Below are 26,957 nucleotides of genomic sequence, written 5' to 3'. Positions count from 1 at the left end.
GAAATGAACAGATGAATTACAAAGTTAACATTATTCAAAGGTTAAATCATTTTTTAAAATCACTTTCTGCCCCAGCTGTATGAAGTGGCAGTAAAGCCATTTCCACAGTGACACTTGAAATTAAATCAAACAGCTAAGGTTATGAAACATCTTAGTAGGGAAGATACAGAACTGCTTATCAATTTAATGTCTGCCTCCTTGTACCAGATATATCAATCTTTTGTCTATCCTATGGCTTAAATGTTACAATGTCTGACTAAGTATTATGACACAGCCGATTGTAAAGCCTGAGTTGTTCAAATTCCAGAGGGAAACTTGAAACAACTGTCATAACCCATTTTTGCTATTTGTATGTTTCGAGATGCAGGCTTTGAATTCAGTAGTAATAAGACCACCGAGTCTCAAGAGGTTTTTTATAAAACTAACTTAAACATTTATTAATACAAAGATTGTAAATTCATACGTATGTCTACAAAATTACGACTACAACCACTACAAAAATCCCCTAATTAATCTGACACTCAGTTACACCCCTGCTAAGGCAACAGTAAATCTCATAGATTTAAACAGACACCTGGCAAAGCACACCCTGGACAGTCGCATTCAAAATGAGTTTCTTTCAGCTCTGGGTCCTTACAGATAGCAGCTTGAGGCTTGCAGGCTGGAGGCTTCTCACACTTGTTGGATCTTAAAATGCCTCTACCTCCTTTATACTTATCTTTCTCTTTGAATGTAAATTTTCCAATGTATCATTAGGCTTTTAACTTTACCTTTTCTAACAATAACATCCTTTCACCCCACCAATTTTGTTAGTAAACTGAAAAGAAATAAACATTGCTTGGCATCTTCTAGCTCGGTGTAAGATTTCACCTGCAGTCTTAAGTGGTTTCTTTTAACAAATGCAAATTTACACTTTACCTTCTACCCTTACGTTTACCTAATTAACATCTCAAAACTATAATACATCAAAGCACCCAGAGTAGCTGGCTTTAATCCAATTAAGACACACACATAGCCACAGACCCCACTAGAAATCTATTTTAAAAAATAATTTCCAATAACATTATAGACATTAATATCTCTTCGTGATATTAATTAATTGCCATTTTTCAACCTGAATTGCTTTTCATTGAGCACTTAATCCTCTTTTATATCAAATAAAAGATATAAATATGCAGAACCATCTGAAGAGATTTGGTATTTTTAGCAAAGAGATGTCTTCAAAAGTTGTTTTCACATAACTAAATATATACTTTCCTTCTGTAGTTTTGATGACAATTAATTTTCTCGCTATTTGTGAGTCTAGCAGTCACTTGGCCTGATCGACCTTCAAGTAAAATGCTGCCGTGTGACCAGCTATTTTAGAAAAGCTGGGAGCTCGACAAAATCACTGAGAATGTGGGAAACACTTAGCAGATTGATCAGCATCTGTAGTAAAAAATGTTTCAGATACAACCTTCATCAGTTCTGACAAAGGGCACTTTCTGAACCAGTTGCCTTTCCCCACAAATGGTACCTGAGTATTTTCAGCGTTTTTTCTTTTTGTTTCAGGTTTCCAGCATCTGCAATACTTTATTTTTGACAGCTCAAAAGCATCCCTGAATATAAGCCTATTATCCATGAAAATAGGTACCTGTAGTTACATGGACTTTATGAACATACAGACATATAAATTAGGAGCAGGAGTAGGCCATTCAGCCCCTTGATCCTGCTCCGCCATTCAATAAGATCATGGCTGATCATATGGCTTCAGCTCCACATTCCGCCTACCTCCAAAACCTTTGATTCTCTTGTTAGTCAAGAAACTCCCTTCCTCTGCCTTAAACATAGAAACTAGGAGCAGGAGTAGGCCATTCGGCCCTTTGAGCCTGCTCTGCCATTCGTTATGATCATGACTGATCATCCAACTCAATAGCCTGCTCCCGCTTTCTCCCCATATTATTTGATCCCTTTCGTCCTAAGAGCTATATCTAACTCCTTCTTGAAAACATACAATGTTTTAGCCTCAACTACTTTCTGTGGTAATGAATTCCACAGGCTCACCACTCTCTGGGTGAAGAACTTTCTCCTCATCTCAGTCCTAAATGGTCTACCCCGTATCCTCAAATTGTAACCCCTGGTTCTGGACTCCCCCACCATCGGGAACATCCTTCCTGCACCTACCCTGTGTAGTCCTGTTAGAATTTTATAGGTTTCTATGAATTCTATGCCATATTCATTGACCTTGCCTCCACCGTTCTCTGGGGAAGAGAGTTCCAAAGATTCGTGACCTCCTGAGAGAATTTTTTTTCTCATCTCTGCCTTAAATGGGACACTCCTTATTTTTAAACCATGTCCCCTGGTTCTAGTCTCTCCCACAAGGGGCAACATCCTCTCAGCATCCACCCTGTCAAGTCCCCTTAGGATCTTATATGTTTCAATAAGATCACCTCTCAATCTTCTAAACTCCAATGGATACAGGTCCAGCTTGTCCAATCTTTTCTTGTAAGGTAACCAAACCCACCCCCCCCCCCCCCCCGCTCCCCCCCCCCACCCTGCCTCCCTCCCAGGTATCAGCTGAGTGATGTAACATAACTTTGTCAATAAACCTAAAGTTTAAGTTACATTTTTTCACTTGTATTGGAGGAATAAACATAAGTACATGAATGCTTGTTGAATGAGGAAATCCAAATGTCGAAGGCACAAAATTACTTAGTACATTTCTAGGGGGATGTGTGTGTGTATGCTTACTTAGAAAATTTGAAATGTTTACATGCATAGTTGAAAGATTTTAATATTAAAGATGTGAAGAAGTAACCACTACAGTCATTCTTGCTGTATTGCACTATGCTTATTCTATAAACTGAGACACTATGTCATCCAACTTCTTATTCTTTCACAGGGACATCTCTGCTTCTCCAACTATCCCACTTCAGACTGGCACCCTTCATCCTTTTACCACTTCAATTCAACCCGGAGCTTTTCTTCTACTCCACCTTGGTTGAAATTAACACTGTACTTCCTATCCCCCTCATTCCAATTAGTCACTCATTGACCCAGTTCAAGTTTGTACTTTACAACCAGCTTTCCTTTGGTTCAGGCTGGCAGCCTTTCTACCACTCTTCCCAAATTACTAATGAAATTTTCTTCCTTGCCCCAAACCAAAGCATGACTCTCTGCTTGTCCTCTTCTTTGATGGCCGCTCCCCTCTTCCCTTAATTACCGTATATTTCTACTCATACTATTTCCATTTTTCTGCTCAGTCATCGTGCAAGTGATTCTGTGTGCTGCATACTATGGGTGTGAGCTCCTGTTCAAAGAATTTCCAGCTAAGTATGGAGTGGCAGGAATCACTTTCATTAATAATAGGAGCAGCACTGAAGGGCAAGGAGCCTGTCTTATGAGGTTTTTGTCAGGGACCTGGGGACCCCAAAACACTGAGGGCAGGATTTTCCATTGGGTATTGGGACCCTGATATCGGGTTCTAAGCCTAAATTTGCAGGGAGCCAGGCCGGAGGAGCTATTCTCCTGCAGTCTGCCTTCTAGTTGGCTGCCGCCGTGCTCGCTATCCTATTAAGGAAGGTGGGCGGGCACTTGATGCTGCCAGCCCAAGCACAGGGCTGGCAGCTCTAGAGCCTTGGCATCCCCAACAGGAGAGGAGGATGTCGCAGAGGCAGATAGGAGACCTAAAGGGCTCATCAACATGGAGGCATCCTTGGAGGGTAAAATTAAGGGTAAATCAGAGTTGCCAAACTGGTAGACCCTCAGGTTGGAGGGGGAGTCCTTCCAGATGCATCGTTGGGACTACAGGAGCTGTCTTTCTTGCCTGAGTACCCCTCTTTGGGGCATGGAGCCTCCAACTCCAGTGGTCGCCTCTGTAAACCTGGTGGCCTCTGCATTGGCAGGGGCTACTTCGCCGCTGGCAAATAACAGTGAGGCCTCTAAATCACCCCTAATTGGGGCCCTAAATATGCAATTTGCTGTCCACCCCATCAGCAGCCAGCTGATCTGTTTCCCAGGATATCCCTGAGAAACTTCCTTGGCAGCGAGAATGCTTCAAGAAATCATCCTGATGTGGCTCCCCAATGTTTTCTTGCCCCCTCCCCAAGTCCATCACCAAAGGACTGGGACAATTTAGTCTTGAATGCCAGTTTGAAATGTCGCTTGCCCATGTTATGATGATCTAATAAATTAATCTAGTTCATTTTCTTGCAGCGAATCTCATGTTAAAGATGAAATAAACTTTCTTAGCCTGATTATTAGCATAAACTTTTACAGTTTTATAAGAATATTTATTGCTGTTATTTATTGTTTTAATAAATTCACTCTACCTCATTTGTTTAATGAGACCAGGATACACCCTGTAGCCCAGTGACCTGCTTCTAGAGCTCTAACAGCGACAGTCTTTAACTTGCCTATGGGATGCATGTAGCAATACACACCCATCCGGTTTCTCTCCTATGCTTACTGCACCAGCTGGGCACTGTAATACTCTTGCTTTGCATGCTTAGTAACTTTTCATAAGGATATGTAGCGTTCAGCTGCTCATTGTTAACTAGCTTCTGATGAAGCATCCAAGATGGTTTTCCAACATAAGCCATAAAAATTTCCTGTCAACACAATCTTCATTTGTAACAAATGCAAATAAAATCATTTAAACCTTTTTTTCCAGATGAAACCAGGGTTACCTCTAATAGGACTTCCTTTCTGTGGATGGCCAACTGGAGTACTCAGTCCAAGTATTGCCTTTTCCTCACCTGGCCTTGGATTAACGGAAGGAAATGCTAATCCTTTCCTGCTACCTAGCATTCCTACGAATGAATCACCAGCACAGCAAAATGAAAAACTGCAGAACAGTGCACCTTCTTCAATAGCTGAAGTAGCAAAACCAGTGGATTATCCTAGTCCAAAGCCCATTGCAGAAGGTAAGTAGAAAAGCTGAGTTGTGCTATATTGAAACATGGAACAGTATTTCCAAGATTATGATAGAGGTTGCAGCCATAACCACAGCAAAATCTTTCTAGCCTATTCAAGCAACATAGTTCTCATCATCATTCACTGTATTTTTGATCCTTGTTATTGAGTCTCTAGATTATGGTTTCAGTAGAGTAGCAAAATTATGTTTTTACTTTTATGTTTCAAGATCTTAGAATGATGATTTAAAAATATTTAGCAGTTTAACTTATTAGAGACTGTAATATGATGATTTTGTTTGGAATGTGTAGGCTTGAATGGCTTAAAAAGCAAACAGTGATCTGTGAAATGGCTGCAGGGAAAGTAATGTAGAGTTTTAAAAAAAAACACTTTAAAAACATGTTCATAAACTAAAAAGATATAACTTTCATGCGAATATACAAACATACAATTAGGAGCAGGAGTTGGCCGTTCGGTCCCTCAAGCCTGTGTCAAAACTCACTGGGGATAGTGCGCTGTAATACCAAGCCCCACTGTTCCCCGAGCCATGACAAATGTGAAAAAGTTTGATCAAACCACCAGATTGCCCAGATTCTACCTAATTGTTTAATTTAGGTTAACAGAATACAAGCACCAGGTTTGTAAATTGAAGTAAATAGCTGTTTATTCAACAAATTGCCTTTAACTAGTGGCAAAAGAAAGAAAAGTGAACTGTTAATTTCTGACACTATAACTTAAACGCTACCCCCTCCTTAAATCCCTATACACACACATGAGACACACAAAACATGGATTTTAAGGGTAGAATAAAACAGTTGAATAGCACCGATCCGGATTACAGTATTAGATGGGTTGATTTTGATCAGTATCTTCCAAATTCCTTTCAGTTCTTGTTGATAACACGAGGTGGTCTTACAGCACTTTCAGTATTTAGTTCACTGGTTGAGCACTTGCTTTTCAATGTCTCTAACATTTCCCCTTTTCCTTTATATAATGGTTTTCAGAGAAATAGCAGGTTATAGAGATATGAGAATAAAAAGTCAGCTAGCTATTATTGTGGAATTGTTGGAATCTTCCTCTCACAGAAGAAAGAGGTTTTAGGTCTTGTTCCTTTCAGGCTAGGAGTTATTCAGCTACACTGCCCTCACACAAAACCTGGTCACTTTGTCAGGAGCCAATTAAAATGCTGCTGTCAGGCAGCTCCCTTGGTCCAGGACTCTTTTCCGGCACCATCCTGTTTTTCATGGCACACTCTGTTCCAGGACTACAACATTGTATATATCTCTCATCCTGTTCCAGTGGACATGTCTTTCAAACTGCAGCCATTGCAATTTTAATCCACAGTCCAATAGAAAATAAAAAGATATGTTCCTTACACCTGCTTCACCGTTTCATAAGATCATGGCTGATCTGATTGTTGTCTCAACTCCGCTTTCCTGTCTACCCCCTAAACCCTTTGACTCCTTTGTGAATCAAAAATCTATCTAACTCAACCTTAAATATATTCAATGATCCTGCCTCCACTGCTCTCTGGGGAAGAGAATTTCACATTCCAAAGACCCTCAGAGAGAGATTTTCTCCTTGTCTCTTTCATAAATGGGAGACCCCTTATTTTTAAACTGTGTTCCCTAGGCCTCAGCTTTCCCACAAGGGGAAACATCCTCTCAGCATCCACCTTGTCAATTCCCCTCAGGATTTTATATGTTTCAATAAGATCATCACTCGTTCCTCTAAACTCCCAACGGATACAGGCCCAACCTGTCCAACCTTTCCTCATAAGATAGCCTCTTCATCCCAGGAATCAGTAAGTGAACCTTCACTGAACTGCTTCTAATGCCATTATGGCCTTTTTTAAATAAGGAGATCAAAACTGTACACAGTACTCCAGATGTGGTCTCACCAATGCACTATAATTGTAGCAAAACTTCACAACTTTTATATTCTGTTCCCCTTGTAATAACCAACAACATTCCATTTGCCTTCCTAATCACTTGCTATACCTGCATACGAACTTTTTGTGATTCATGTACCAGGACATCCATATCCCTCGGTACCGCGGAGTTTTGCAATCTCTCTCCATTTAAATAATATACTGTTTTTCTATTCTCTCTGCCAAAGTGAACAAGTTTACATTTTCCCACATTTACTCCATCTGCTAATTTTTTGCCTACTCACTGAACCTATCTAAATCCCTTTTTAGACTCTTTATGTCCTCAAAATTTACTTTCCTACCTGCCTTTGTGTCATTGGCAAATTTAGCAACCATACATTTGGTCCCTTCATCCAAGTCATTGATATAGATTGTAAATAGTTAAAGTTGCAACATTGATTCCTGTGGCACTCCACTGGCTATAGCCTGCCACCCCAAAAATGACCCATTTTTCTCTACTACTCTGCCTCCTGTTAGTCAACCAATCCTCTATCCATGATAATATGTTACCTCCTAGACCATGAGTTGGTATTTTTTGTAGTGACCTTTTGATGTGACACCTTATCAAACACCTTCTGGAATTCCAAGGATACCACATCTACAGATTCCCCATTATTCACATTACTTGTTACTTACTCAAAGAACTCTGAGAAATTAGTCAAATGTGATTTCCCTTTCACAAAACCATGTTGACTGTATCTAGTTGCATCAAGATGTTCTAAGTGCCCTGCTGTAATCTCCTTAATAATAGATTCTAATTTTTCCCTCTGGCAGATGTTAGGCTAACTAGCCTGTAATTACCTGTGTACTGTCACCTTACTTTCTTGAATAGAGGAGTTACATTTACTATTTTCCAATATAATGGGACCCTTCCAGAGTCGAGGGAATTTTGGAAAATTACAATGAATACATCTTCTATCTCTGCAGCCACACTGTTTAGGACTCCAGGTTAAAGTCATCAGGTCCTGGTGACTTGTCCATCTTTAATTCTAATAGTTTTCTCTGTACCCTTTCGCTCATGATTATAAATATTTTAAGTTCTTCCCTCCCTTTCACCCCTTGATTTACAAGTATTTTTGGGATGTTATTTGTGTCTTCTACGGTGAAGACAGACACAAAAAATATCTGTTCAATACTTCCACCATTTCCTTATTTCCCAATATTAATTCCCCAGATTCACACTCTAAAGGACCCACGCTTACTTTAGTTCCTTTTCTTTTTTAAATACTTGTAAAATCCCTTCCTATCTGTTTTTATATTTCTAGCTAGCTTTCTCTCGTATTCTAATTTCTCCCTTTTCATAACAGGATAGGACCAGGAGTATATCATATGGCCCCTTGAGCCAACTCCATCATTCAATAAGATCATAGCTGATTCTCGACCTCAACTTACAAACATCTTGAGTGAAGAAATTCTTAACTCGGTCCAGCCAAGGAAAACTGCTTCTCATATATACCCTGTCAAGCCCTCTTGGAATCTTTTATATTCCAATAAAGTCACCTCAAATTCTTCTAAATTCTACTTTCCTAATAAAACAAGTCCTCATCCCAGGAATCAATCTAGTGAATCTTCATTGCACTCTCTTCATTGTACTTCATTGACTGTAAAGTGCTTTGAGGTGTCTGGTGGTCATGAAAAGTGCTATATAAATGCAATTTGTTTCTTTTTTTACCTCCGTACCTTCCTTGGGTATGCAGACCAAAATTGTACACAGTACACCAGTTGCGGTCTCACCGACATCCTATCAAATTATCTGATTTGGATCATGGTCCAATCTAGAATCATGCAGATACATTCTGCTACTTAATTGCATTCCTAATTTACATTTTCATAAATCTAAGCACTGAAACTCAATTTGTATCAAATTAAATTATACTAGCAGATCTAATGTGGTAATGCTGATGGGTAATCTGGACTAATGTTTAGCTGCAGGCTGGAACTGTGTTTAATTGGCTTCTCCCTTGAGAGCCACAATTCAGCAACATTCTGTTTTGGTCCTCCAGGTACATCTTGAGATCAAATGGAGGCCAGGACTAGAAAGTGCTTACAAATCTCCAGCTCCTCCCTTAGGGTAGAGGCTGGGCATTTAGATCGGGAAAAACTAGCAGAGTTAAACTGACCGTTGTTTTAGATAATTTAATGGTGATTTTTTGCTATTTTACAAGAAGTATTTGAGGTAATTGATGCAATTGGCATTCTTTGCAACTGGCATAAAAACTTTGCAAACATGATCATTTCTCCAGGGTGTAAGGTGCCATAGAATGCACTTGCATTTCTTGTATGCTCACCATCACCAGCCCAGCACCGTTGTCAATTGAAAAGCATTTCCCCCCTTCAACGTATAATTGGTTTGTGACCACAGGAGTGCATCATTCAGGTCTGAGTCTGGTTTCCTGCCAGGTGTCATAACTCATGTATCATTTATTAGTCCTCTGGGTTGCCTTTATTCCAGCCAGGCTGGCTACCAGGCTACAAGGGTCATCGCCTCCAGACATCACTCCTGACTCCAGTCAGGAGCCCCGGAACAGTTGCATATGTTGGGGCACAGTCTCAGGATAAGAGGCCAATTGTTTAGGACTGATATGAGGAAATTACTTCATTCAAAGAGTTGTGAATCTTTGGAATTCTCTGCCCCAGAGAGTTGTGAATGCTACATCACTGAATACATTTCATACTAGGATAGACAGATCTTTGGTCTCTCAGGGAATCAAAGGATATAGGGAACAGGAAAGGAGGGGAGTTGAAGCCCAAGATCAGCCATGATATTAAATGGTGGAGCGGACTTGAAGGGCCATATCGTCTACCCCTCCAATTTCTTGTATTACCCTCCCCAGGTAACAACTCCTCAACTGGTGGTTTGCCTTATGGGTGGAAGAGAATCTCTCTTCCTGTCCTCCATTTGGATCAGGGCCTCTGAAGTAGCATTTAGGAACTTAATGGACACGATCTGCAGGCCTAGCAGTCAAATTGTGTTCAAAGAATGCCTTCCTGTCTGTAGCCAGAGGGCATCTTCCTTTTGAGGTGTTGGCTGTTGTTAAGTGGCATCAGAAACACCTGATTTCTGCCATGAATCGAGCAGGTTGCTTGCCTGACTCATAAGCTCACAGCACAACTATTACATGCTGCCTGGGACAACACTAACGGGCAGATGAAATGTGTGCTCTGCTCCTTATGTGCCCATTTTCCAAAGCAATGGAATTTCTTGGTTGTTATTTTTAATCCCTCCAGATGGAATCTATTATTGTTCACTGACCATGTGGGGTATTTTCCTTGAAGTAATTTTCCTTTTGTTTCTTCTACTGTTTTTGTTATTGGTTATATGTTATTCTTGGCACCATTTACTTGGCAGCAAATCGGTTCGGTTGTTTTGCATGCTGCATTCAGTATATTTTCTGCCTGATTATAATGAGGATGGCGAGTGATTTTTAACTTCATTGTGAGGTAGGTGCTAGCCACCTTGTAGTGCAATTATCTTTATTACATTTTCTTCTAGCTAAACCCTATGTTAAAGCCGCCAGTGTTAAAATAAAATCTGATCCACTGAGCTATCCTGCTTGGTTGGCACTCAGGCAGTCAAATTCCTGAAATCCTCATAGTGTTGGAGGGAATGTAAAGAAAACTTTTCATAAATTTTAAGATCACTCTTCAAAAAATTATAAATATGTGTCAGTATGTATTTGTTTCTTTCATAAGAAATGCAGCAAGGCTGGTGGAGAATCATTGATCCAGAAGAGCTGAAGACTCTGTCTAAAGTACTTCATCTCAGGGGAATAAGAGAAAAGGCTTTGCAAAAACAACTTCAAAAGCACATGGATTACATCAGTCAGACCTGCATCAAAAGTAAAGATGGTATGTAGTTTAAAAAAAGTTTACTTTGTATAAATAGAATTCTTATTTGACTATCAAATTTAATCTTCATTAAATGCTGAACTGACTGGAATACAGACTTTGCAGCAGCCTACTTTTATATTAGGAGACAGAATAACAACAGAAGGATTTTCAGCAATTCAAAATTATTTCTCACTTAGTTGCAATATTTGAAATAAGTGAAGATGATGAAGAAAACCAGGTTACTGATGAAGCTGTGCATAACTGGTCAGTTGAGGATCAAGCATTTGAAATTGATGTAGCCATACTTCAGCAAGTTGAAGAGCTGGAAAGGAAGGTGGCATCAGCAAGCCTGCAGATCAAGGTAGGGGACTATTTCAGGAATTCATTTTGTGCAAAATGGTATAAAAGCCTCCATAAACTGATGAAAGTTTGTAATATATAAAGAGAGGAACATATGAAATAATGGTTAATATTAATCATGAATAGGATGATACCTATAATTAAAGCCAGATATGGTAGCATAGTAGTTATTTTATTGGACAAGTAACCCAGAGAGCTGGACTAGCAATCCAAGGAACCTGAATTTAAATCCCACAATAACAGTTTGGAAAATGTTAATTCATTTACAAAAACCTGGAAACAAGATGTTGGTATAAAATTCTGACAGGATAGGACAGACTGGATGCAGGGAGGAAGTTTCCCCTGGCTAGGGGTTCTAGAACAAGCAAGATAAGGGGAAATTTCTTCACTCAGAGGGTGGTGAACCTGTGAAATTCTCTACCACAGAAGGCTGTGGAGGCCAAGTCACTGGCTATATTTAAGAAAGAAATAGATTTCTAGACACTAAAGGCGTCAAGGGGTATGAGGGGAGAGCGGGAGTATGGAGTCGACATGGAGGATCAGCATTGATCGTGTTAAATGGCGCAGCAGGCTCAAGGGGCTGAATGACTTACTCTTGCTCCTATTTTCTATGTTTCTGTGGTACCAGTAAACCTAGCTGTCGGAATGTCGAACTCATTCACTGATATCTTTTAAGGATGGAAACCTCTGCATTCTGGTCTATATGCAATTCCAGTCCCACACTAACGTCATTCACTCTTACCTGTCCTTAGAAGTGGCCTGGCAGCCTACTCTGTTTTATTAAACTGCTAGAAAGGCAAGAAAGAAACATGTGTAGCAATAAAGATATCGCTAATCTAGTTGACCCTGCAAAGTTCCCTGCACTTGTATCAAATTTGGGAGGGCTGTCCTACAGACTAGTCAAGCACTAGTCAGGTCAAAATTACTAAGGAAGAGGAATCTGACAAAATATTGGTAGAAGCAGAAATATTAGAAGCAATGGATAGGGTGAAAATTGAGAAGGTGGTGGTACTGAAAAGGCTGGCTATGTTTAGGGTAAATAAGTCACCTGGTCCGGGTGGTTTGCATCCCAGGTTGCTAAAGGAAGTGGGAGTGGAGATAGTGGAAGGGCTTGCCTTAATCTTTCAATCTTCCCTATATATGGGGGAGATGCCAGAGGATTGGAGACTCGCAAGTGTGACACCCTTATTCAAGAAAGGGTGAAGGATACTACTAGTTACTACAAGCCAGTTAGTTTAACGTCAGCGGTGGGTAAGGTTCTAGAAACAATAATCAGGGAAAAAATCAACAGGCACTTGGAGAGGCTTGACTTAGTTAAGGATATCAGCACGGGTTTATAAATAGATCATGCTTGACTAATCTAATTTAAGCTTTTGATGAAGTAACAGAGAAGGTTGATGATGGGGAATGCAGTGGATGTTGTCTATATGGATTTTAAGAAGATTTTTGACAAAGTACCACTTAAAAGGCTAGTTGACAAAATTGAGGCTTATGGAAGGGCAGGCGATGGCATAGTGGTAATGTCACTGGGCTAGTATTCCAGAGACTCAGGGTAATTCTCTGGGGACCTGGGTTTGAAACCCACCACGGCAGATGGTGAAATTTGAATTGAATAAAAGTCTGGAATTAAATGGCTGATGACCACAAAACCATTGCCGATTATTGTAAAAACCCATCTGGTTCACTAATGTCCTTTAGGGAAGTAAATCTGTCATCCTTACCTGATCTGGCCTACATGTGACTCCAGACCCACAACAATGTGGTTGACTCTTAAATGCCCTCTGAACAAGGGCAATTCGGGATGGGCAATAAATGCTGGCCTAGCCAGTGATACCATGAACAAATTAAATAAAAAAATAGGAGGGTCAGTGTCCAATTGAATAAAGAAGTTGGCTTGAGTACAGAATGCAGTGAGTCATGGTAGATGATTGTTTTTGGACTGGAGGGTGGTGGACAGTTGTGTTCCCCAAGGATCAGTGCTCTAGGACCAGTGTTTTTTTTTGCTATATGTAAATGACTTGGATCTTGGAATACAGGTAAAATTTCAAAATTTGCTGATGATACCAAATTTGGAAGCGTGACGAACAGTGAGGATGATATGAACCACCTGCAACATGACAGGTAGGATAGCAAAATGGGCAGACAAGTCACAGATGGAATTTCATACAGAAGTGTGAGATGATGCATTTTGACAGAAGGGATAGGAAGAGGCAATATAGATTTAATGGCACAGTTCTAAAGGTTGTGCAGGAACAGAGAGACCTGGGGGTGCATGTGCACCGATTTTTGAAGGCATGACATAATGAGAAACTGGTTACCAAAGCATGTGGAATATTGGGCTTCATAAATAGAAGCACTGAGTACAAAAACAGAAAAATTGTGCTGACCTTTTATAAAACTCTGGTTAGGCCCTAACTATAGTACTGCGTCTGGTTCTGGTCACTACACTTTAGGAAGGATGTGAGAGTCCTTGAGAGGATGTAGAGGAGATTTATCAGAATAGTTCCAGGGTTGAGGAATTTCAGTTAGGTTAGGTTGTTCAGCTTGGAGCAAAGGAGATTGAGGGGAAATTTGATAGAGGTATACAAGATTGACAGGTTTGGATAAGATAGATGGGAGGAAAAACTGTTCCCATTAGCTAATGGCACAAGGACACAGATTTAAGGTTTTGGGCAAGAAATGCAGTGGGAATGTGAGGGGGAACTTTTTAATGCAATGAGTGGTAGTGACCTGGAACTTGCTGCCCACAACGGTGGTGGAAGTGGAAACAATGATTTCAAAAGGAAATTGGATGGGCACTTGAAGGTAATAAACCAGCAGGACTAAGGGAATCGAGCGGGAGTGCTCTGGATTGCTCTGCTGAGAACCAGCATGGACTCAATGGGCCAAATGGCCTCTTTCTATGCCATAGTGACTCTATGACTTTAATGTCTATCATTGTAAGAGGCTTGGTTATATCACGTCTGACTTAACTAGCTAAGACCTGAATGACGAGCTGGGCTTGTGATTAGAGTCAACATGAGGGAATAACCCTTCTGACTTCATCATCAATAACCTATCCATCACAAATGCATCTGTCCATGACAACATTAGGAAGAGTGGCCACTGAACAGTTCTTGTGGAGACAAAGTCGCACCTTCTGAGGATGCTCTCCATCATGTCATGTGGCTCTACTAATGTACTAAGTCGGGTAGATGGATGGATGACAGACTTGCCAACTCAGAACTGGTCATCTATGAGGCACTGTGGGTTATCAACAATAGCTGAATTGCCTAACACTACAATAAGTAACCTCATGCTCTGGAATTTTCCTCACTTTTCTATCACCATCAAGCTAGGTGACCAACCCTCCTCCATTGGGAAGTGTATGCCAGGAGGAGCATCAGTTGTAGCTGGTGAAGCTACACTGTCTGCATGCTAAACAATGAAAGCAGTGTGGGCAAGATGTTTTGGGCAGTTTTGCACCCCGCCATCTGAAGAGATGATGGGGAACGCATCCCCGCTGATACGGCTGCCCTACAGCCATTTAACACTTGGTGTGGCATTAATCGGCTAAGGGCGAGATTTCCGCCCCCATCTGGGGAGGAAGTCCCACCTTAGAGAGTTGCCAGCCAATCCAGTTGGCTGGCAGCTCTGTAGTCCCAGCATCACCAGGTTCAAATGATGGCCCTGGACCCAACTATCTGAAACTAAAAATTTGCGTTGCTATGGGAAAAGAGTGAAGGAATGGGATTAATTAGATAGTTCTTTCAAAGAGCTGGCACATGCATGATGGATTGAATGGTTTCCTTCGTGGCTATATGATTCTGTGATTCAATGACCATTATAAGGTTAAAAGTAGAGCAGTTCACTGATGATTACATTGTGTTCAGCTCATTCCGCAATTTCTCAAAGAATGAAATGATTCTTGCCCGCTTGCAGCAAGACCTGGGGCAGGATTTTCCGTACCCGCCCATCGCCGTGATCTTCCGGTCCCGCTGCAAGTCAGTGGACTTCTGACTGGGGTGCTGCCTCGCCCGCAGCGGGTCCCGCCCTCAACGGGGCGGGAAAATCCCGGCCCTGGACAGTTTCCAGGCTTGGGTTGGTAAGTGGCAGATAATATTCGTGCCACACATGTGCGAGGCACTGACATAGAAACATAGGAAATAGGAGCAAAAGTAGGTCATTCAGCCCTTCGTGCCTGCTCCGCCATTCAATATGATCATGGCTGAAGCTGGGACCATCTCCAACAAGATATAAACTAAATGGTACAATTCTAAAGATGGTGCAGGAACAGAGAAACCAGAGGGTTCAAGTACATAAATCTTTGAACATAACAAGAGAAGTTGAGAAGGCTGTTTACAAAGTATGTTGGATCCTTAACTCTGTAAATAGAGGCATAAGAGTACAAAAGCAAGGAAGTTAGACTCTACTTTCATAAATCAACAGTTAAACCTCAGCTGAAGTATTGTGTCCACTTCTGAGCATCACAATTCAGGAAGGATGTCAACAGTGAAGAAGAGATTTACTAGGGTGATATCAGGGATAAAGGAATCAAGTTACATGGAAAGACGAGAGAAGCTGGGATTGTGCTTCAGAAAGCAGAGAAGGTCCAAGGGGAGCCTCAACAAAGGTGTTAAACATTATGAAGGGTTTTGATAAGAGTAATTAAGGAGAAACTGTTGCAAGTGGTAAGAGGGTCCCAACTTGAGGACACAGATTTATGGTAATTGGCAAAGAAACTGGACGGGCGAAGAGAATTTTGTTTTTGTGCAATGAATTGTTATGATCTGGAATACATTGCCTGAAAAAGGTGGTGGAAGCACATTAAATAGTAGCTTGCAAAATGTAATTTGATATATACTTGAGAAAAAAAACCCTTGCATGGATAAAGAATATGGAAATGGCTTTAATCAGGTAACTTTTTCAAAGTGCCTGCATGGGCACAATGAATTCGGTTGGCCTCCTTTGTTGCTGTATGATTCCATGACACCACCACCTCATGACATTCAGCGGCATTACCATTGTTGAGTCACCCAACATTAATATCCAGGTGGTCACTACTGACCAGAAATTCAACTGGACCAGCCACATAAATGGTGGTGTTACTAGATCAGTTCAGATGTTGGATTTTCTGTAATGAATGGCTCACTTTCTGACTCTCCACCACCTACAAGGCAAAAGTTAGGAGAGTGGTGAAATGCTCTTCACTTCTCTGAATGGGTGCAGCTGCGACTACACTCCAGAAGCTTGATATCACCCAAGGCAAAGCAGTCTATTTGATCAGCACCACAATCACTAGATCAGACATTACTTCAGAGACAGCATACTATGGATGTGTAGTGTGCACTATCTACAGGATGCAATGTGGCAAGTCACCAAGTTATCTTTGCCAACATCTCCCAAACCCATAATTTCCACCACAGAGATAGACAAATGCAGCACTGTCACTATACAACTGCAATTCTTATAGAAGAAGGCCCATCATGGCCGCCTTAAAGTCATCTATTGTTGAGCAATAAATGCTGGACCCACCTATCCAGAGATTGAATATATTATTAAAAAATTAGAGCATTACTTGCCTTTTGGTGATGTTTTTTGTGTGGGTTTTATTTAATTGTGTGGGTTTTATTTAAATATTTTATAACTGTCCTGTAGTATTCTTTAGTTATTGGTAGAGTGATTATTAAGCCTAATAACCCTGTTCCTTGATGGATTGTGATGGATCATGTCTAATGTTTTTTAAAAAATTATTCACCTATGGACGTTTTAATATAATAAAGGTTACATTTTGGAGACTAATATGCAAGAAGAAACCAAATGTGTCATGGTCCTTATAGGTTATGATGCTCATACCACAAATAATTTTTTATTTAAACCACTTGATCGCAATATGCTTTCTATTTATCAAATAAGCAGTTTGTTTTTTAACATTTTAAATTCACAAGTTTTATAGTGCCTACAATAACAGCCTCCTGTATATTTCTCTTAGGTGTTTTTAACAAATGACGATATGATATGAAAAATATTTCCATAAATAATGCTGCCTGGAAGATTAGTGGTGGTAGATCTAGCTGTGTGAAGTGTATGTTTGCTTCATTTTAAGAATAGTCACCCCAAATAGCTCAATGATCTCTGGTCTGTGCAGAGCAATCTTATCTCAGCCAGTACAGTAGTAAGATGATTATAGTGTGCAATAGCATCTTAACCTAAGGGAAAAATTAGCAGGAACTATCCTAGAAACTCTGATGCATGCATTTGATGTCAAAGAAAGGAAAGGATTGGTGATTCTTCCCCTTCCCTTCCCCATAGTTATATAACCTACCTACATTTTCCAGGCTTTTACATGACTGCACCTGAGAGCTGCCAGCACCTGTAGAATTGTACCTCCCTATATGATTGCATTCAGGAGAGAAAATTCAAACGAAAACATATATTTGAAGAACAATGAAGCAAACTTTTTTATCCTTACACAGGGCTGGATTTGTCCAGAGCCTGCTTCAGACCGAGATGATCTAGTCTACTATGAACATAAACCTTTTGAAATGGAACAGACTGATGGAGAACACACTGGGGAAGAGGACGAGGAAAATTACAGCAATATAGAACGGCGAGATGGCAACCCTCTAGATATAGCTGTAACGAGGCTGGCTGATTTGGAGAAGAACATAGAGAGAAGGTATCTGAAGAGCCCCTTAAGTACCACCATTCAGATCAAACTGGATAATGTGGGCACAGTTACAGTTCCTGCTCCTGCACCATCCAATACTGGTGATGGTGATGGGTAGGTTATCGAGATTAACTTGGAAAATTATTGTGCTTTTCTGCTAATTGGAGCCTTTTTTCTTGCCTGTTTTCCCCTTGTTTCTTGTGTGTGTGTGATCCATGTGGATCATCCTTATCTGCATGGTGCTTTGTAGAGACTTCTTTTACTGTGGATGTTTTTGTCTGCAGGAATGTCCTACGTCATACTGGTCCTTTATTAGCTTTAAGGCATGTTGCCACAATGCTATAGGGGAGTTCAAATGCCTAAACGTTATATCAACTCTTTACTGGCTGTGCACACTGCTGTTTAAAAATTGGTTGGCTTTATGTAATATTTATGTACTTGGCAGCATAATCTAAACTGAATTAAATTTTTTAACCATTAGTTTCTTATTGCTTTCAACAGAAGTGATGAAGACATTGCCCCTGGATTGAAAATGTGGCGTAAAGCCCTGTTGCAAGCTCACAATGCTGCTCAAGTAGCAATGTGCCTTCAACAGTTGGAAAAGGCAATAGCGTGGGAGAAATCGATCATGAAAGTTGTGAGTGTTGTTTTTTCTTTGTATTAACATACTATTTAATTAATGTAGTTATAGTGTAATTAACTGAGCTACAGACTATGCAACATCTCCTGCAATGCCTATCGCTAGAGGAACCCTGCACTGTTGCAGATCTTACCGAATTCAACAACAAGGCGCAAAAATGTGTCCAGTTCTGGCTGGGCCATGTATAGACTGTCCGTGAACACGATAAGATAAGATTAATGTAGTTGTATTATTTTCATTTCTCCCATTACATACAACTATAAGCACATGCAGCACCCTTCTTTCAGACAGTAGGATGAGACAATTTAGAGCAGAGCCGTATCAACATTGCCAGAGTGCTCTGTTGGGTGGGACTGATCTTACAAGCTTTTTCCCCTCTTTCAAAATGCTCATGTGATGATCTAGCAAGCAGCTAGAAAAACTTACCTTTTCAGGAGAAACAAGTTAAATGATTCCTGCATCTGGTACTCCAGATGGATATTACAAATAAAAGTCCCAGCAGAGTTACACAAACCAGGCCACAGATGAAGAATTATTTTATGTTGTTACAATATTCATTGATATGCCTTTTTAAAAATTTTGTAGCAAAATGTTATAACTGCTGACAGTTGTCTACTCGATAATGGCCTATTTCAGTGTACTTAACAATAGCCACATGATTTCTTGATCCAGTTTAACTGAGTCTTTTTTCTGTCATTTTGATCAGTACTGCCAGATATGTCGAAAAGGAGATAATGAAGAATTGCTTCTACTTTGTGATGGTTGTGACAAGGGATGTCATACTTACTGCCACAGACCCAAGATTACCACAATTCCAGATGGTGACTGGTTTTGTCCTGCCTGCATCGCTAAGGTAATATAATCTGAAATTTCAAATATGTGCACTTCATAATAGGTATTTGTTTTATATTTTATATTGTCTGAGACATTTGTCAACTGTTAAATTTGTAATTGCAAATTGTATGGTGTAACATAACAGACTGTCTATAGAAGAGGTTTGTGAATGTGTTGGCTAGCATTGAGGGTGCTAGGGCCATATTGTGTTTTACTTTTCAAAACCCTATTTATAATATTTAGCTAATTAGTTTCATTTATTTGTTTATATGATCTGCTTTTCACATGTTGGTTCTACTACTGACCTTCCAAATTTGCACTAAATCTGAAGAGAGCATTTGAATTGTAAAACGTTCAAATGGGTGCTATTGGCTACAAGACTTTCAACATTGGCAAGTTTGGAAGAACAGTAAATGGAAAAGGATTAAATCAATAGATGGAATGCAAGTAATATAAATAATTGGTTTGTTCATTTTTACATGTTTTGTCTGTGGATCAAGATTTTTCCCATTTTACTTCCAAACTCTACTTCACTTCCTTGTTTCCATTGAAAAAGGAATGTTCTATCAGAAAGGCATAGTTCTAATTTGACATGAATCTTCAAACTCTGTCATCTTTCTCATCTATGTAATATATTTAAAAGGACTTAGTTAATTCACAGGAAATTTTCAACAAAAACTGCACCTTCGTGTTAATAATTTTGAGTGCATTGAAACACTGACTTTTGTTAGTGTGCGCAGAGGGAATAAGTTTAGTGATATGATTCCCCTTAAAATGGAAATAGCAAACTGAAATTCTAGCATTCTTCTTGTTGCCTTTCAATGTCATATAATAAATTTGTTCCACCAAACAAAGGAAAGCTTCTTGTCAGACTTGACGGACATCATGGTGCTTTTATTTCTGTCAATTTGAACTGTAGTTTGAAACACAACATAGATTTAAAAAACACAGATCGGCATCCTTCTGTGCCAAAATGACTCATCACTATTGGAGAGAGGAAGTCACTTGTGTTGTTCTATAATCATTGAAAGATCTGCAAAGCAGCTATTGAAGTGATTTACTGGATTATCTTCAGTTTAGCTAATCCTAAATTAGTCTGTTTGCTTCCCGAATTCTTTGTTTAACATTTATTAGTTGGACTTTTTCAAAACAAAAATACTCAATTAGGTGATTTATCCAGTTAGAACAATCATGGTGAATGTATTACTTGAGAAACATTGGGCAAAGTTGTATAATCTTCTCTTCGTGTAATGCTGAATAGATACTCAGTATTTTTGCTAATCTTATGATTATGCTTCTGGTGGTCATGTGACACTAGAGGATCAGATTAGTTGGGGCCTTTGTTTACAAAAAGGGGTTACGCATTACAGTTAAATTAATAATCAAAGCCAACAATTGCTAACTTGGAGCACCAATTCAGTCAGAAGTGAATATTCAATAGGTCATATTGCAATACAGTGATAGTATGTAAAGTGTGCCTTCACGCAAAAGGTGAATATTATCATTGGACATGTTTATTGGGCCAGATTTTGTTGGAAAAAAACTAATTATTAATGTAGAATTTGACTGACAATTTGTAGTGAGGAAAAGCTGCTCTGTGAATTGTGGATTCCACAAACTGCTGTCCAAATGTGGGTTGCTCCACCATTAGCAAATGGCATTTTGTGCTTAAGCCTCTGTGATTTTCATGAAATTACTGCATTTGCACATTAATTGCATATTAAACTTGCTACAGAAAGTTAAGTCTAGTAACAGTGTAAGTACCCTTTTAATGGCATTATTATTAATGCCTGTTAATCAACCTCTCTTGCTTTGCAAGTGAACAGAAAGTGTGGAGCCTCTTCCTCTACCTTGCGAATTGTTTTAGGAGACTTTTTTTCTAACTTTTCCTTTCTGTTTCTCTTTCTTTCTTCTCAGTCCAGTCTATGGTTCCCTCTATTTCTCTTTTTGTACCTAATTTGACATTGAATTAAGCCGTTCTAATTCACCCTCCTTCTCATTCCTTTCTCTGTTTATTTCTGAATCTTAAATTTCATTGGTTAAGGAGATACACTACTTGTCCTGTTGCTCACCGAGGTCCCAGATGCCCTATTACCCCTGTTGGACTGTTATCAACACTTTTCACAACTTTGTGGGCAATTTTTTTTAAAGCCTAAATGCATAAACAGGTCTAACTGATGGGAGTGCCATGAAATGTCCAATCCAGCAAATTCTGACCCAATAATGTGTCATTATGCTTAAGGCGATTATGACCTTCTTCTGTGGTGCTCTAATTCATGACCTCGAACTGCTCCACCATGACTGCCACCAGGAATTGTCCTGTAACCGCCATTTTTAATGCAAATATTTTTGCATTTTAAATTGTTATCTTCACACAGTGAAACTTTGGACAGAATTTATAATTTTACGACTGTGTGTTCAGCGTTAAGGACATAAGAAATAATAGCAGGAGAAGACCATACAGCCAGTTGAGCCTGCTCCACCATACATTATGATTATCACTGATCTTGGGCTTTGGCTGTACTTTTCCACCCGCTCACAATATCACTTGATTCCCTGAGAGACTAAAAATCTATCTATCTCAGCCTTAAATATATTCAGTGATGATGCATCCATAACCCTTTGGGTTACAGAATTCCAAAAATTCACAACCCTTTGAATGAAGAAATTTCTCTTCATCTCAGGCCTAAATGATTGGCCCCTTATCCTGAACCTGGCCCCTTATTCTGAATCCATGCCCTCTATGTTCTGGATTCCCTAACCAATGGAAACAGCCTCTCTACCTCTTATTCTTCTAAACACTGGAGAATATAGACCCAATTTACTCAGCCTTTCATCATAAGACAACCCTCTTATCCTAGGGACCAATCTACTGAACTTCGCTGTACTGCCTCCAATGCAAGTATATCCTTCCTTAAATATGGAGACCAAAATTACACACACTACTCCAGGTGTGGTATCACCAAAGCACTATACAATGATAACAAGACTTCATTCTTGTACAACAAACACCTTGCAATAAAGGCCAATATGGCATTTACTTTCCTAATTGCTTTCTGCACCTGCATGCTAACTTCTTGTATTCCTTGTATAAGTAGACCCAAGTCTCTCAGAACATGAACATTTACAAGTTTATCGCCTTTTAGAAAAAAATGTGCTTTTCTATTCTTATCACCAAAGTGAATAACCTCACACTTTCCCACATTATACTCCATCTGTCACCTTGTTGCCCACTTGCTTAACCTGTTTATATCTCTTTGGAGCCTCTTGGTGTCCACCTCACAGCTTGCATTCCCACCTAGCTTTATATCGTCAGCAAACTTAGATACTTTGATTTAGACGAAGAGACAGAAGTATTCATATAGGATATAAAGCTCTGAGGATCCAGTTCTGATCCTTGCGGCACTCCACTAGTCACAGCCTGCCAACTTGAATATGCGCCGTTTATCGCTACTCTCTGCTTCCTGTCCATTAACCAATCCTCTATCCATGCTGATATATCACCTGCAACTCCATGAGCCTATGTGTATTAACCTTTTGTGAGGTACCTTTATCAAATGCCTTTTGAAAATCCAAGTAGACTACATTACTGGTTCCCCTTTACTTACCCTATCAATTATATCCTCAAAAAAAGTCTAATAAATATGAAAGTTAATTTATCTATTAGAATCTTCCTGACGTGACTTTCATAATCTAAGCTCTTAAAAGTCCTGGCTGTGAACTATTTCAAATTGTTTTGCACTATAAAATAACTCATCTTTGTTCTTGTAAAGTATGCAAATTATAGTGAATCCATCATCTGCTTAACAGAAATATAGGCGTAAGAATCTTAGTACAAAGCAGGTGAAAACATAGAACATAGAAAATATAGAAATCTGTTGTGCTGGATTCACAGCGTATTTAATGCTGATTCTGAAACCATGATATTTTTCTTTACATGTACCTTGTTTCTTGGTGGAAGATCCAAAGATCCAATTTATCTATGTTTTAAATTTTAAAATTATAGTTCAATTCTCAAGACAGTGTGAATCACTTATAACCACGAGTGAATGTGTTATGGATCATAGAACAGAAAATCTCAGACAGGATGAGACTACAGGTCCACATTCCTGGTGTCCCAGTAATTGTATTCTGCGATGTGTTCCTCTTTGAGATTCATGTCCAATTTTAGCTTGAAGAGATCTAAATTACGTGTTCCTACAACCTCCCTCGGTAAGCTGTTCCACAAAACTATCATTGGGGTAATATTCTATACATCCTGCTTGAATCCACCTTTTCCCCAATATATTCTCTCATGCCCTTGTTCTGCTGTTTCATGGCAATATAAATAGTGCTGACTGGTCTCCTACATCCTGGAGCCTTACTAATTTGAAAATTTGAATTATATCCCTCAGCTTCTTTCTTTCCAGTAAGGAATGTTGCATTCTTTGAGCCTATCCTCATATATATTTCTTGATCCTTTTAACATCATAATAGCTTTTCTCACTTTCTAGTTCAGCTACATTCTTTTTGTGTTGCAGATTCCAGAACTCAGTATTATAATTTAAGTGGGCCTGACCAAAACTCCATATAATAATATTACTTTGTTTATCTGCATCCAATTAGCTTTTTAACAAGAATCAGACATTGATGTTTATTGGTCAGTATTTTCCTATTTACTCTGCAATTCATTTGTCTGGTCTGTATCACTAAATTTATGACTTTACATTAAATTGGAACTGCCAGTTGTCCATCCACATCCTCACAGAGTTTCATGTTCTATTGTAGTTTGTCCTCATCACCACTGTATTACCTGCTCCCTGCTATTTTTATGTAATCTGTAAACTTTGAGATGAAGCTATGATTACCCACTTCCCAGATCGTTTATGAACATTTTGAAGTGTTAGGTGCACCACTGAGCTTATCCGGCACACGTGTTCCATCCAGAATACCTCTCATTGATACACTCTGTCAACCACAAAATCCCTCTCAACAATATTGTGTCTTCTAATTTTCCAATAAAGTATAAGAGCATAAGAAATAGAAGCAGTTGTAGGCTATGCAACCCCTTGAGCCTGTTCCGCCATCCAGTAAGATCATAGTTGATATAATCTTGGCCTCAACTCTGCTTTCCTGCCTGTTCCATGTAGTTCAGAAATTTGTCTATCTCAACCTTGAATATATTCAGTGACTCAGCCTTCACAGCTCTCTGGGCTAGAGAATTACAGAGATTCATGACCCTCTGAGAGAAGAAATTCCTCCTCATTTGTCTTAAATGGGTGACCTCTTATTCTGAACCCGCATCCCAGTTCTAGATTCCTCAACAAGGAGGAATATTCTCTCAGCATTTTCCCTATCAACCCCTTTCAGAATCTTGTGTTTCAATAAGATCACTTCACATTCATCTAAAATCCCAAGTGTATAGGCCCAACCTGCTCGACCTTTCTTCATAAAACAATTCCTTATTATCATTGCATCTTAAAGAGTCTTACTAAAGTCCAAGTACATTTTTCTTACTGTTTGATTTATCTCACTAAGTTCTCCACTAACTTGTCCTTGATAACTGAATCTAGAATTTTCCTTGGTACTGATTAACTAGCAGATCATGAACATGTGTATCATATATGGTGACACTGAGTATTGATGAATTTCTCACTTCTGCATTATTGAATGCAATGCATGTAATTTTCAGAGTACTTGCTTCAATGGATGTAATTTCCAATATGTGCTGGCAGAAGGCAAGCTTCCTCACTGATGGTATATAGTCTGATCTTTCAAAAGTGCTACATTTGACGATAATAAGACTATGCAGCTAGAAAAACATTGCAAAATTTAACAATGAAAATTTTCATTTTTGCTACTCTAATTTCTCTATGTCCGATATTTCCTTTTGGTAGGCAAGTGGTCAGTCTCCACGGAGTAAAAAATTCCTAAATCGTCCAAGGAAGAATTTTGAACAGAAGAAGGGCAGGAGGTTATCTGGAGCTGGTGTTAGTGACGAAGAGGAAACAGCTAGTACAAGTAGTACCCCAAAGAAGGGAGGTAAAGAGTCCAAAAAACGAAAAGTAGATGACAGCCCATCTGTGAACTCGCCTAAGTTAGAGGGACCATCACCTACCAAGAAGTGGAAAACTATAAAAGATAATAGCAAGGATTTGGCTTTGTGCAGGTATGAATTGGACTTTCAACTGTTTAAATATGTTTAATATAAAAAGTGACCTTGATCTGTTGTTAAACTAAAACAAAAAGTGCCAGAAACAATTTTCTGGCAAAGCAAAGATGGCTGCTGTCACCTGGGTCTATGGCAGAGAAAAGACATCAGTGATGCAGACCATCTGTCAGCCAATTGGGGATTCCCATCCTAAGCTCTATTCTTTATATGTGCTGATGTTCCCATCCTACATTACCAGCTGCCACTGACTGAGAAAAAATGACGAGTATCCAAAGTCAGTGTTAAGGTCAGAAAGCTATGAAGTGCCAAGTGTTTTTGTTGTTCTAATGAGTTTCAATGTGGAAGGCCAAGGAAAGAGAGGTTAGAGAGGGAATTAAAATGACAGGTGACCTGAACTTCAGAGTCATACTTGCGGAAGGAATGAAGCTGTTCATCTAAGCAATATTCCAATCTGCATTTTGGCTCCCCAGTACATCATAAAAAACAAAAACAGTATACTAGTTTGGAAAACGATTCAAATAAATCTCAATTTTACATGAAATGAGTATTTGGAGTGCTGGGCGATGTTACTGAAGCAGTGGAAATGACAGGTGTGGCAGTTCCTGAGTTTACATGGAAATATGATGGGGTATGGAGAGCAGGTGTTGGACTTGATGGAGTAGTGGACCAGTGTTCACTGGAACAAGGAATGGTCCCTGCCAAATGATGGAGGCAAGGGTTGCAGTTGATGCAGCCATGATCTTATTGAATGGCGGAGCAGGCTCGAGGGGCCGAATGGCCTACTTCTGCTCCTATTTTGTATGTTCGTAATGTGGGAGATATTTCAGCCAAGTGGAATAATGTGGTGACGCTTACCCCTGCTTGCTCGTGCTCATCCCTGCTCTCCCTCTGTTGCGCGCGCTCACCCCCGCTCGCGCTCTTGCACGCGCGCATTCACCCCCGCTCTCTCTCTTCTATGCATGCACGCTCACCCCCTTGCATCTCCCGCTCGCGCTCCCTCTGCGTGAGTTTTCCCTCCGCGTGCACCCTCTCCCCCTCTGATGCGCTGTTTCCCTCATTCGTGCGTGCATACCCGGGATCTTTCCATCTCTCGCACAAGCACCTGTCCTCTTTCCCTGTCTCATATGTGCCTGCGCTCTTTCCCCCTCACCCGTGTGCGTTCCCTCACGCCTGCGCTCTTTCCTTTATTTTGTCTGTACATGCCTGCGCTCTTTCCCCCTCCAGCTCGTGCCCCCGCGCTCTTTCCCCCTCCAGCTCGTGCCCCCGCGCTCTTTCCCCCTCCAGCTCGTGCCCCCGCGCTCTTTCCCCCTCCAGCTCGTGCCCCCGCGCTCTTTCCCCCTCCAGCTCGTGCCCCCGCGCTCTTTCCCCCTCCAGCTCGTGCCCCCGCGCTCTTTCCCCCTCCAGCTCGTGCCCCCGCGCTCTTTCCCCCTCCAGCTCGTGCCCCCGCGCTCTTTCCCCCTCCAGCTCGTGCCCCCGCGCTCTTTCCCCCTCCAGCTCGTGCCCCCGCGCTCTTTCCCCCTCCAGCTCGTGCCCCCGCGCTCTTTCCCCCTCCAGCTCGTGCCCCCGCGCTCTTTCCCCCTCCAGCTCGTGCCCCCGCGCTCTTTCCCCCTCCAGCTCGTGCCCCCCGCGCTCTTTCCCCCTCCAGCTCGTGCCCCCGCGCTCTTTCCCC

General features: G+C 40.4%; 1 protein-coding gene across 1 annotated transcript in view; it reads left to right on the top strand.

Annotated features, from left to right (window-relative positions):
• The window catches only part of baz2ba (bromodomain adjacent to zinc finger domain, 2Ba), a 322,339-nt gene that overhangs the window by 291,898 nt on the left and 3,484 nt on the right, over positions 1–26,957 (top strand). The window contains exons 29-35 of the mRNA XM_078552234.1: positions 4,652–4,904; positions 10,517–10,672; positions 10,852–11,015; positions 17,470–17,777; positions 18,165–18,300; positions 19,010–19,156; positions 25,014–25,285. Of these exons, the coding sequence (XP_078408360.1) occupies positions 4,652–4,904; positions 10,517–10,672; positions 10,852–11,015; positions 17,470–17,777; positions 18,165–18,300; positions 19,010–19,156; positions 25,014–25,285 (1,436 nt within the window). The remainder of the gene's footprint in view (positions 1–4,651; positions 4,905–10,516; positions 10,673–10,851; positions 11,016–17,469; positions 17,778–18,164; positions 18,301–19,009; positions 19,157–25,013; positions 25,286–26,957) is intronic.

The sequence above is a fragment of the Cetorhinus maximus genome, chromosome 11, assembly GCF_964194155.1.
Source record: "Cetorhinus maximus chromosome 11, sCetMax3.hap1.1, whole genome shotgun sequence".
Lineage (NCBI taxonomy): Eukaryota > Metazoa > Chordata > Chondrichthyes > Lamniformes > Cetorhinidae > Cetorhinus > Cetorhinus maximus.
This window is presented reverse-complemented; position numbering and strand designations above follow the sequence as displayed.